This window comes from Eriocheir sinensis, chromosome 25, assembly GCF_024679095.1.
Source record: "Eriocheir sinensis breed Jianghai 21 chromosome 25, ASM2467909v1, whole genome shotgun sequence".
Lineage (NCBI taxonomy): Eukaryota > Metazoa > Arthropoda > Malacostraca > Decapoda > Varunidae > Eriocheir > Eriocheir sinensis.
In genome coordinates, this window is record NC_066533.1 from 3,764,761 (window position 1) to 3,777,260 (window position 12,500).

At 43.9% G+C, this 12,500-nt stretch overlaps 1 protein-coding gene across 1 annotated transcript in view; it reads right to left on the reverse strand.

The window, feature by feature from the left end:
* Positions 1-3,638, reverse strand: part of LOC127003214 (NADPH oxidase 5-like) — a 72,998-nt gene extending 69,360 nt beyond the window's left edge. Inside the window, exon 1 of the mRNA XM_050869589.1 lies at positions 2,667-3,638. Within this exon, the coding sequence (XP_050725546.1) occupies positions 2,667-3,335 (669 nt within the window). The 5' untranslated portion in view covers positions 3,336-3,638. The remainder of the gene's footprint in view (positions 1-2,666) is intronic.
* Positions 3,639-12,500: the final 8,862 nt, after the last annotated feature.

Below are 12,500 nucleotides of genomic sequence, written 5' to 3' on the forward strand. Positions count from 1 at the left end.
AGGCTAACGTGACACCGATTTTTAAGAAAGGAGACAAAAAAGTACCAGGTAATTACAGGCCCATTAGTCTAACTTCGGTTGTAGGTAAGCTACTTGAGAGCATAATTAGAGACAAAATTGTGAATTACCTTGAAAGCCACTCATTAATTGGGGACTCACAACATGGCTTCCGAAACAAAAGCCTATCAAACCTATTAACCTTTTATAACGACCTCTTCACTGTTTATGACGTAACCAAATCACTGGACGTAGTCTATCTTGATTTCCAGAAAGCGTTTGATAAAGTCCCGCACCTTAAATTACTTTACAAATTAAAGCAAATAGGTATTGACGGTCAGGTAAACCAATGGATCGCGAATTGGTTGAGCAACAGACAACAAAGAGTAGTGATTGACGGATTTAACTCAGAGTGGGCGCCGGTCACTAGTGGCGTCCCTCAGGGCTCGGTTCTTGGCCCAGTGCTCTTCATTACATCAACGACGTGGATGTTGGACTCAATAACCGCATTAGTAAATTTGCAGACGACACAAAGATTGGTAACTCGGTTCTCACTGACGAAGACAGGCAAAGCCTCCAAGAGGATTTGCACAAAATTTCAGCTTGGTCGGATAGATGGGAGATGCCCTTTAACGTAGACAAGTGCCAGGTCCTTCAAGTTGGAACGAAGAATAAGAAGTTTGATTACGAAATGCGCGGCGTTAAACTCAAAAGCGTTCAATGCGTCAAGGACTTGGGGGTCAAAATAGCGTCAAACCTCAAATTCTCACAGCAATGCATCGATGCAGCAAATAAAGCGAACAGAATGTTGGGCTTCATTAAAAGAAACTTTTTATTTAAGAATAAAGATGTAATACTCCCGCTCTACAACAGTTTAGTCAGACCCCACTTGGAATATCCCGTACAGTTTTGGTCTCCCCACCATGCAAAGGATATTGCTAAATTAGAAGGTGTTCAGCGTCGGGCAACGAAAATTATCCCTTCCTTGCGCAACAAATCCTACGAAGACAGGCTTTCTACCCTTAACATGTTCTCTCTTGAGAAACGTCGCCTCCGAGGAAAATTGATCGAATGTTTTAAAATACTTAATGGTTTCACGAATGTAGACAGATCAACATTGTTTATGATCGATGACACTTTGCGCACGAGGAACAATGGCGTAAAACTCAGATGTAGACAAGTAAATTCAGACTGCACCAAATTTTTCTTCACCAACGTTGTAGTGCGAGAATGGAATAAGCTCCCACCATCAGTGGTCCAGTGTAACACGATTGACTCCTTCAAAAATAAGCTCGACCGTCACTTCCTTCAACTTAATATCAACTAGAGTAAAAGTGCAACGTTTTGGAGTCTTCTGATTAATGTAAAATCACTTAGGTTTAAGGACAGACCACCAAGTCTGGACCATGGGGTCTGTGTGGTCTGATTTTCTATGTAAATCTCTCTCTCTCTCTCTCTCTCTCTCTCTCTCTCTCTCTCTCTCTCTCTCTCTCTCTCTCTCTCTCTCTCTCTGTGTGTGTGTGTGTGTGTGTGTGTGTGTGTGTGTGTGTGTGTGTTTGATTATGTTAAATATTTCTATCTCTCTCTGTTTGTCCATTTCGCAATCAGAGAAGAGGGAGAGATGAAGCGAGGGAAGGGGATAAGTGAGAAGAGGAGGGAGTGAGGGAGAAGAAAAACAAAAACGGGAGACCTTGGGCATGAGGAAAAGGATGGGCATGAGGCAGGGGAGGGAGGGAGGGAGGAAAGGTTTAGGGAGAGGGTGAGAGGGAAGATTGAGGAGTGATGAGGAATGATGAGAGTAAACAGATAAATGTGTGTGTGTGTGTGTGTGTGTGTGTGTGTGTGTGTGTGTGTGTGTGTGTGTGTGTTAGCAGCCATGGTACGTTTAAGAAAGTTGGATGAAAATAAGGGAGAGACGAAGAAAAGGAAGAGAGGAAAGACTGCGGGAGGGGTCGGGAGGGAGGAAGGAGTGAAGGATGATAGCTGGAGAAGGGGGAAAGGAAAGAAGGGCGGAAGGAGAGAAGAAGGGAGAGAAAAGAAGGAAAATAGTTGAAGTATTGAGAGGGAAAGAAGAGGAGAGAAGGGAGGAAGGGAGAGAGGAAGGGCAGAGGATTGCTTATATCATGCTCTTCCTTCCAGCCTCGAAGACCTTGGAGGAAACTGCTGGGATGAGGGAAGGAGGAGGATGGAGGAGATAACTGGTTGGGAGAGAAGGAAGGGAAGAGGGAAGGGACGAGCAAGTTTGGAGGAGTGAAGGAGGAAGGCTGGTGTGGATGAGGTAACAGTAGGAAAGGAGGAGGAGGAGGCGTGGGTTAAGGAGGGATAATAAAGGGGAGGAGGGAGGGAAGAGCGGAGAGGCATGGTAGGGTAGGAAGACACGGGAGGAGAACACAGGTGAGGATAGGAAGGCCAGAGGAATGGTAATATGAGAGGCGTGGAGGTGGGAGGAAGGGAGGGTGGGGAGGTGGACGTACAAAAAAGGAGAGAGAGGGAGGAAGGGAAGAGGGGAGGGAGGGAAGGGGGAAAGACACGGGAGAGAGGGGGAGGAGGATCATAGGAAAGCGTGCGAGGAAGAGTCAAGTGGTGGGGAGGGACTGGGGAGGTAAGGATGCTGGAGTCGGGAAGGGAGAGGAGAGGAGGGAGGGAGGAGGGGGTGAGCAGCGTCTCACCTTGTTGCTCAGGGCGGAGTGGAATGCCGCCTGCGTGAAGCTTCCCCCGTCAGCCTCAGACACCTGCGTCAGGTACTGTCTCATCCATGAAATGTTGTCCCTGAGGCGCGCCTCCTGCTGCACCTCCATCATCATGGCAGAGTCGATGGCCGCCTGGTCCTCCCCGCCGTCACCCTCGCCCTCCCCAGCATCGCTGCCATGGTCTGAGGCAGCAGCGCCAGGGGCCTCGGGAAAGAGGAAGGGCCCCTTGGAGGGGAGGGCGGGGGCCGTTCTGGTGCTGGAGAGGGGCACCGTCGAGCCTGCATTGCGTGCCACCCGCAAGGAGGAGATGCGCCGCACACTCCTGGCGGCCCAGAAGCCTCTGTTGCGGATGTTTTCGATGATATGGTCTTCGAGGTCCACCTCCGGGGAAATTTTGGTCGACGCGGGCCGACCCTTGCCCTTGAACATTTTCAGCACATCGCCACTCAGGCTGAGGCGCCGTTCAACCACTCGCGAAGCGTTGCCCTTCATGCTGAAACTCCGGGTGCCCCGCAGGTCCTTCTTGACTTCCAAGTGGCTCGGCGGCCCCGAGCTGTTCTGCTTTGTGTGCGTCGCGTTGTCAAAGATCAGCTTCGGGGAGCTGTTTTTGTCCCGCAGGACCATGCCAGAGGAAGCCAGCACCTCCATGGCCGCCGGCTGCTTCTGCTGCTAACAGGGGCGGGGCGACCACTCGCTGAGTCAAGACGACACCACTTGAATGTAGGATTGTTTGTGAGGCTCCTGTACCTTGGAGCAGGAACGTCCTGCCAGGCTCCTGCAGGGTCGAATGTGCCGCGACGGTGAAGGACGAAAGGCTGCGTTGCCTCGCCTGGCTGCCGCGACGGTACGTGTGCACATGTGTGTGTGCGCGTGTATGTTTGTGTGTATGTGGCGGGGCGGCCGCGGGAGGTGCGACACGGCGCAGCTCTGGACACTGACTGGCTCACTCCTCGTCCTCAACCATGGCATGGGGTATCCTGCACGGACACACACACGCACACACATACACACACATACACACACACGCACACACACTAGGAAGTTTATGGTAATGACAGGTGATAGAGCGGATCATTAATAAAAGTGATTATTTTATTGTTAAAATGAGATTGTTTGGCGCTGACAGACAGACAGTGAAGTGTGTGGAGGGTGCCGAGGTGCTGGTGTTTTTAGTCGGGAAGGAGGAGCAGGAGGAAGAGGAACAGCAGCACATAAACACTAGTAGTACATGACCTACTATATCACACGAGAGAAAGTGAGGAGACTAAGTAGGAAAATATTAGCGAGATAGGTAGATAGATAGATAGACACATACATACATATATATACATATATATATATATATATATATATATATATATATATATATATATATATATATATATATATATATATATATATATATATGTGTGTGTGTGTGTGTGTGTGTGTGTGTGTGTGTGTGTGTGTGTGTGTAATAATAATAATAATAATAATAATAATAATAATAATAATAATAATATACGGTTTATTCAGGTATACGGCAGCCGTCTGGCTGAAAATTTACATTTTATAAATACATTTAAATAAATTTCGCAGACGAGATCAAGTACAAAAAGAGAAGGGGGATGGAAAACTTGTCTCTGGGAAAGGTAGGGGTAATGGGAGGGGTTGGGTGGGATGGAGTGCAGTGGGGGTGGCGCCGGGGGGGCGAAGGGGCGCATTCTTCCAGATGGCGGTGAGGTCAAGTGCGATGTTAATCCTCGGGTAGGATGCTGGGTTCAGGTGACAGGTCCCAGAGGGATGCAGGTGGGCAGTATCTGGGAGGTCACTCAGGGATACCCAGGCTTCTAGTCTGTTCAGGGCATGAAGTCGGTTCAGGGTGGAGCTGGTATCGTCATTTACCTCTTGCTATGTTGCCAAATCAGCCTTCGTACATGCGTCTCTCTCTTATTTCCCATCCATGTGCTATTTGGAAGTGATATTTTATATATTCTGTATATAGTAAAGGAAGCTACGTACATAGTACAATGAGTGTCGATGTTTAGGATTATAACAAGAATTTGTATAAATTCTATGACATGTGGCAGCGATTTTTTCATATGTTGCCACGTTGTAGTGGTGGTAGTGGTGGTGGTGGTGGTGGTCGGTGTGTCCCCCTAGATCCCTCCCCCAGGTCGAGACGGAGAGAGAGAGATAAACAGGTGGGTTGTGGGTGGGTAGGCCGGGAGAGAGTGCTAATCTGATAATTGGCGGTCGAACTGGCAGCGCTGCACTCATGGGAATTCTGGAATCTGCCACACTTTGTACCGACCTGATGCTCTGAACAGACTATAGTAAGGAAGTGCTAAGCCATGGGCCGGCGAGACACAGGTGGTGGTTGCTGGCCGGTTTATCGGAACAAGTGCACAGAGTTGATGAAGTTCCCGTACATCTTGCTCCAGACATGAGTGACGAGGCTGCCTCACTGCCCGCCACCTGAACTGACCTTCCTCTGCTGCTGGGTGATTTCGTCCTCCGGAGCTTGAGCGTGTCCTCGGTGTTGTGTTGGCGACACAGCTCTCACTACCCTTCCAGCACCACTAACCACTGCACTCACTGTATGTCTGTATCGTGTCACAACATTTCACGAGTGTTCTTTGTAATAATGAGTACCTTGAAAACAATGGGAAGGGGCGGGGGAATGGGGAGCGAAGGAGAAGAAAAAGAAAAAGAAAAAGGGTCAACAAACTGACCCCGTGGCTGCTATGGGGAGCGCCAAGTGACACGTCTTGACCCCGTGAGGGTCAAGAGAGGTGTGTGTGTGTGTGTGTGTGTGTGTGTGTGTGTGTGTGTGTGTGTGTGTGTGTGTGTGTGTGTGTGTGTGTGTGTGTGTGTGTGTATATATATATATATATATATATATACTATATATATATATATATATATATATATATATATATATATATATATATATATATATATATATATATATATATATATATATATATATATATATATATATATATATATATATATATATATATATATATATATATATATATATATATATATATATATATATATATATATATATATATATATATATATATATATATATATATATATATATATATATATATATATATATATATATATATATAGATATATATATATATATATATATATATACGTATATATATTAGGTAGGCGGTGGCTGAGTGGTTAGCGTGCGGGCCCCGCATTCACCGAGTGATGGACGACGCGGGTTTGAGTCCGCCGCTACCACCTGGGGTTTTCAGTCACCGCCGAGTGCCTTAAGACTACCCACATGCTGTCCTAAAGACCACCCCATCAGCCCGGACACTAAAGGAAACCGTCCAAGTGAATCAAGAATGAGCACCGGGGGGCACCATGTGCCAAGAAAAGATGGCGCCACTATGAAACACTTGTCCGCGCTATGGCAGGCTGAGGCTGACTACCATCCAGGCCCCTCAAGAAAGCCTACCGGCGCTATAGGCTTGCACGTAAAAAAAAAAATCTATCTATCTATCTATCTATCTATCTATCTATCTATCTATCTATCTATATATATATATATATATATATATATATATATAGAGAGAGAGAGAGAGAGAGAGAGAGAGAGAGAGAGAGAGAGAGAGAGAGAGAGAGAGAGAGAGAGAGAGAGAGAGAGAGAGAGAGAGAGAGAGAGAGAGAGAGAGAGAGAGAGAGAGAGAGAGAGAGAGAGAGAGAGAGAGAGAGAGAGAGAGAGAGAGAGAGACACACACACACACACACACACACACACACACACACACACACACACACACACACATACATAATATATATATATATATATATATATATATATATATATATATATATATATATATATATATATACTAGCGGAATCCGTGGATATACCACGATAAACCTCGTAATCCTCCTCCTCTTTCTCTTAATCCTCTTATAAATCTCTTATTCCTCTTACACCTCGTAAACCTCTTCTAAACCTCTTAATCCTCTTCTGAAACTCGTAATCCTTTTCCATTTCCTCTTAATCCTCTTTTAAACCTCTTAATCCTTTTCCTTTGCCTTTTAATCCTCTTTTAAACCTCGTAATACTCCACCTCTTCCTCTTAATCCTCTTCTAAATCTCTTAATCCTCTTCCTCCTCCTCGTAAATATCTTGTAAACCTCTTAATTATCTTCTAAAACTCGTAATCCTCTTCCATTTCCTCCTAATCGTCTTCTAGACCTCTTAATCCTCTTCCTTTTCCTCTTAATCCTTCTCTAAACATCTTAATTTTCCCCCACCCCCTCTTCTTCTTAAACCTCTTCTAAACCTTTTAATCGCACTAACGGGATCGAGGCTGTTGATGCATTCGAGATAACGGGGTTGCTAATGCAGGCTGTGGTGCTTCTTTTTGGTGTTATTCCTCCTTTTTAACTTAGTCAAAATGTGTAGATATGATACCAATGCCGGAGGAACGAACGAAGCTACAATCAATGTGTAGATATGATACCAAGTCAAAATGTGTTTCTATGATTCCAAGGCTGGATAACGGGGTCGAGGCTGTTGGTTTGCTGGCACTAACGGGGTCGATTCTGTTGATGTGTTGGAGATAACGGGGTCGAGACTATTGGTGTGTTCGCAGCGTATTGATATATAGTAGTGGGACCCGTGGATATACCACGGAAAACCTCGTAATCCTACTCCTCTTTCTCTTAATCCTCTTCTAAATCTCTTAATCCTCTTCATCCTCCTCGCAAACCTCTTCTAAACCTATTCATCCTCTTCTAAGCTAGTAATCCTCTTCCATTTCCTCTTAATTATCTTCTCAACCTCTAATTCGTCTTCCTTCCTTCCTTCCTTCCTTCGCCTCCGTGATCTAGTGGTCAGCGTGCCTGGCTTCTACTCCGCGGGCCCGGGTTCGAATCCCGGCCCGGGCATTCGGCGCACAGCTCACCCAGCTGTTCATCCTCCCTCTCGGGCTAGTCGATAAATGGGTACCTTGGGAGACCTGGGGAAGGTAAACTGTGATAATCCGGATGTCACAGTGGCCCTGTGTCCCGGGATAATGGGCTCCCTCCCACCACAGGCTCAAGGGCCAATATTACCTAGATGAGCACCGAGGCCACGCGCTGCTACATCGTATGCCCCCAACTTTACCTTTACGTTTCCTCGTAATCCTCTTCTAAACCTCGTAATCCTCCTCCTCTTCCTCTTAATCCTCTTCTAAGTTTCTTAATGATCTTCCATTTCCTCTTAAATCCCCTTCTAAACCTCTTAATCTCCTCCTCTTCCTCTAAAACGTCTTCTAAACCTCTTAATCGCACTAACGGGGTCGAAACTGTTGATGTGTTCGAGATAACGGGGTCGAGACTTTCTGTGTTCGCACTTACGGGGTCGATTATGTTGATGTGTTCGAGATAATGGTGTCGAGGTTGTTGATATGTTCGAAATAACGGGGTCGAGGCTGTTGATATGTTCGAGATAACGGGGTCGAGGATGTTATCAAGGATACCAGGGCGTGAAACACGGAGGAAGAACGAAGGAAGGAAGGTACGTACAAGCCTAGTAATTAATATATATATATATATATATATATATATATATATATATATATATATATATATATATATATATATATATATATATATATATATATATATATATATATATATATATATATATATATATATATATATATATATATATATATATATATATATATATATATATATATATATATATATATATAGAGAGAGAGAGAGAGAGAGAGAGAGAGAGAGAGAGAGAGAGAGAGAGAGAGAGAGAGAGAGAGAGAGAGAGAGAGAGAGAGAGAGAGAGTTCTCTTAACCACATACCCTTGGCCCTTACCACCACCCCTTGCCTCTCCTCCTCTTCCTCCTGCTCTTCCTCCTCCTTCACCTCCTCCTCCTGCTAATCAGCTGCCCCTAAAAACAGGAAACAGGGAATCCCAAGTGACGGAGTCGTCATAACATGCGGCACACCTCAGTGACACCGCAGGTAAAGGTTGAGGTGAAAGAATGTTGGTAATATTAGTAATAAATGATGATAAAAAGATAAAGGAAACCATTATAAAGATGATGATGATAATAATGATAATAATAATAATAATAATAATAATAATAATAATAATAATAATAATAATAATAATAATAATAATAATAATAATAATAATAATAATAATAATAATAATAATAATAATAATAATAATAATAATAATAATAATAATAATAATAATAATAATAATAATAATAATAATAATAATAAAGCTGCTAACAAATATGAAACACAAAAACAATGACTAATTTTTTAAGAAGAAAAGGAAATAAAAGACATTATGAAAATACGAGGAGGAAAATTAAATCTAGAAAGAAGAAGCAATTAGCAAAAAAGAAATTCCCTAATATGATGTAAGGAAAAAGAAAAATCTGACCATTGCTCTTGCTCAACAGATTAGAGAGAGAGAGAGAGAGAGAGAGAGAGAGAGAGAGAGAGAGAGAGAGAGAGAGAGAGAGAGAGAGAGAGAGAGAGAGAGAGAGAGAGAGAGAGAGAGAGAGAATATCCCTCCACCTCACAGGAGTGTCCTAGTGTTGTCCTTCTGACCTTGAGGTGGCAATCTGTCTTTGAGTTGCTATTATCAACACGCGAAAAAGTTTTAAAACATTCCTACCTTCCTCCCTTGTTTATTGTACTCATATTTTTTTAGATAGATAGGTAATTAGCTATTTACTAGACAGGTCCAGGTAGTCAGGTAAGTAAATAGGTAGGTAGGTGGCTATTTAGTTAATTAGTGAGTTAGTTGCATGGTTGGTTAGTTAGTTAGGTAGGAATGTAGGTAGGTAGACTGGTAGTTAGTTAATTAGTTAGTTAGTTAGATAGTTAGGTAGGTAGGTAAGTAGGTAGACAGTTAGTTAGTTATTTAGTTAGTTAGGTAGGTAGGTAGGTGGATAGACAGGTGTAGGTAGGAGGGAGATAAAAAGGTAGGTAAGTGATTATAAAATAGGTAGGTAGGTAGGGAGGTAGGTAGATAGGTAGGTAAGCAGAGAGGTAAGAATGTAGTCAGGTAAGTAGTCAGGTAGGTAGGTAGGTAGGTAGGCTGCCAGTCAGTTAGCTAGTTAGCTGTTTAATAGTAAGTTGCTTCACTAAACCTTGTGGAAATGAAGAACTGTTGGGGAGACGAATACAATAAATGACAAAAACAAGAAAGGCAAAGAATTACGAAGGATGATTAATTGAAAGAGACAAGTTACGATACTGGGTGATGTGGATCGCTTCGAGTCATAAAACTTCAGTAACTTAGTACTTTGAATCTGCGCCCGGAGATAGAATGTGACAGCAAAGAAAATAATAAATGAAAGTAGATGAAAGATAATATCCTAAAAACAACAGACAGAGGACAAACGCTACTTCATTATTGGGCCATTCTATAGTTACTGATCGATCAGTGAAGTAGCTTTGCACACACCAGAGGAAAATAAATATAAATAAATAATTACTAAAGAAAAAAAATAGAAACCGACTTAACTTATCCAGTCAGGATAAATACCTCATCCTTCGTCTCCTCCTCATCAATTAAGTTGCCTTTCACATTTTACTGTACGCCTGCCACGCTTTCCTCCTTATGTGCTTATGCAGCTCCACCTTGCTCACAACCCCCAACAACGAGAAAGACTCCTAACTTCAATCCTTTTGGTCACGAAAGGCATCAGGGTGGCAGAACGGGACAAGGAAGAGTCATATATCACTGTAGACACATATGAAATTCGCCCGCGCCCCGAATGCATGGGTCAGGGCCGTCCGACAGCCCCAACAAGAAGGCCTACTGGTGCTAAGGGCAGCATATAAATAAAACGTTGTGAACCACCATCCTTATCATCTTCAGTCTTTACTAATCTTTTGCAGGAAAATAGGCCAATCCCGGGTTATCCGCCTTTACGTCTGATGTTATTTATTGTGTACTCCATCCTACTCTGGAAAACGCTCTAATTTCATCTCTCCACCTGATTTCTACATATTCTGGGTTGCCCTTCTGCTACTTCGTTGTCCATTTGTTTTCAGTTATACGCATGAAATGACCTGCTAAGTTCAACCGTAATTCCCAATAGTCATTAAAATATCAAAAACCTTCGTCTGTTCGTTGATCCATGATGCTCACTTCCTGTCTCTCCAGGTTATATCCTGTATTTTTTCTCTGAAAACCGTCAGTTTCATACACAGATTGTTTTACAACAATACATTACCACAATACAATGCAGTACAAGCCAAAAGCATCAAAAAGGGGTTGATAGCTGCGGGCGAGGGAGGTTGGTGGTGTTAGTGTTATTTATTTATTTATTTATTTATAAATTTTTTTTTTTTTTTGTTTGTTTACGTCGTGGCCTATAGCGCCGGTAGGCTTCTTCCCGGTGGGGCCTGATGGTCGGCCCAAGGCTTCTTCCCGGTGGGTCCTGATGGTCATAAGAACATAAGAACATAAGAACGCAGGAGTCTGCAAGAGGCCGGTAGGCCTGTACGAGGCAGCTCCTTTGACCCTAAGCTCCCGTGTATCTAACCCCACCTAATATCGCTGTCCATGAATTTATCTAGTCTATTTTTGAATGTGACAATTGTATTGGCACTCACTACATGACTGCTAAGCCTATTCCACTCATCCACCACCCTGTTAGTAAACCAATTTTTGCCTATGTCCCTGTTGAATCTGAATTTATTCGGCCCAGCCCGTTGGTGTTGGTGTTAGTGTTGTTGTTGTTGGTGTTAAGTGTTGTTGTTGGTGGTGTTAAGTGTTGTTGTTGGTGGTGTTAAGTGTTGTTGTTGGTGTTGGTAGTGTTGTTGTTGTTGGTGTTAAGTGTTGTTGTTGGTGCTAGTGTTTTTGTTGGTGTTGGCAGTGTTGTTGTTGGTGGTGGTATTGGCAGTAGTGTAGATGGTAGTGGTGTTGGTGTAGTTGGTATTGGCAGTAGTGTTGAAGGTGTTGTTGGTGCTACTGGCAATACTGTTGGTATTGGTAGTGGTGTTCCTGGTGGTGGTATTGGCAGTAGTGCTGGTGTTGGTGGTAGTGGTGCTGGTGGTAGCTGTGGCATTAGTGCTGGTGTTGGTGGTAGTGGTGCTGGTGGTAGTTGTGGCATTAGTGCTGGTGTTGGTGGTAGTGGTGCTGGTGGTAGTTGTGGCATTAGTGCTGGTGTTGGTGGTAGTGGTGCTGGTGGTAGTTGTGGCATTAGTGCTGGTGTTGGTGGTAGTGGTGCTGGTGGTAGTTGTGGCATTAGTGCTGGTGTTGGTGGTTGTGGTGCTGGTGGTAGAAGTGGCGGTAGTGGTGGTGGTGGTAGTGACAGGGCGGGTTACTTCTCATACACCGTGGGTTTAGCCTCAATGAACGTGTGCTGACTGGCCAGGTTACTGAGAACGTCCCCCCCCCCCCTCCCTTTCCTTCACTCCCTTCTACAGACCTCACCTTATCAACCCATCCCCCGGCATCTCTCTCTCTCTCTCTCTCTCTCTCTCTCTCTCCTACGTCTGGATGTTGCGCAGTTGTTTGTAGGTAACACTGTGAATGGTAATCGAAGAGCCGCGCTTCCCTTTTCTTTCCTTCTCTTCCTTCCCGTTCTCTTACTCTCCATCCCTTTCTATTTCCCTTCTCTCCCTTTCCCTTCTTTTTCCTTTCAAGCTTTTCCTTTTTCCCTTTCCCCTCAATTATAATCCCTTTCTCTTCCCTTTCCTTCTCCTTCCTCCCCTTATCATCCATTTCCCTCTTGTCTATTACATTCCTTTCCTCCCCCTTCAGTTATGTTACCGTCTCTACTCTTTCCTTCCCTCCCATCCTTCCT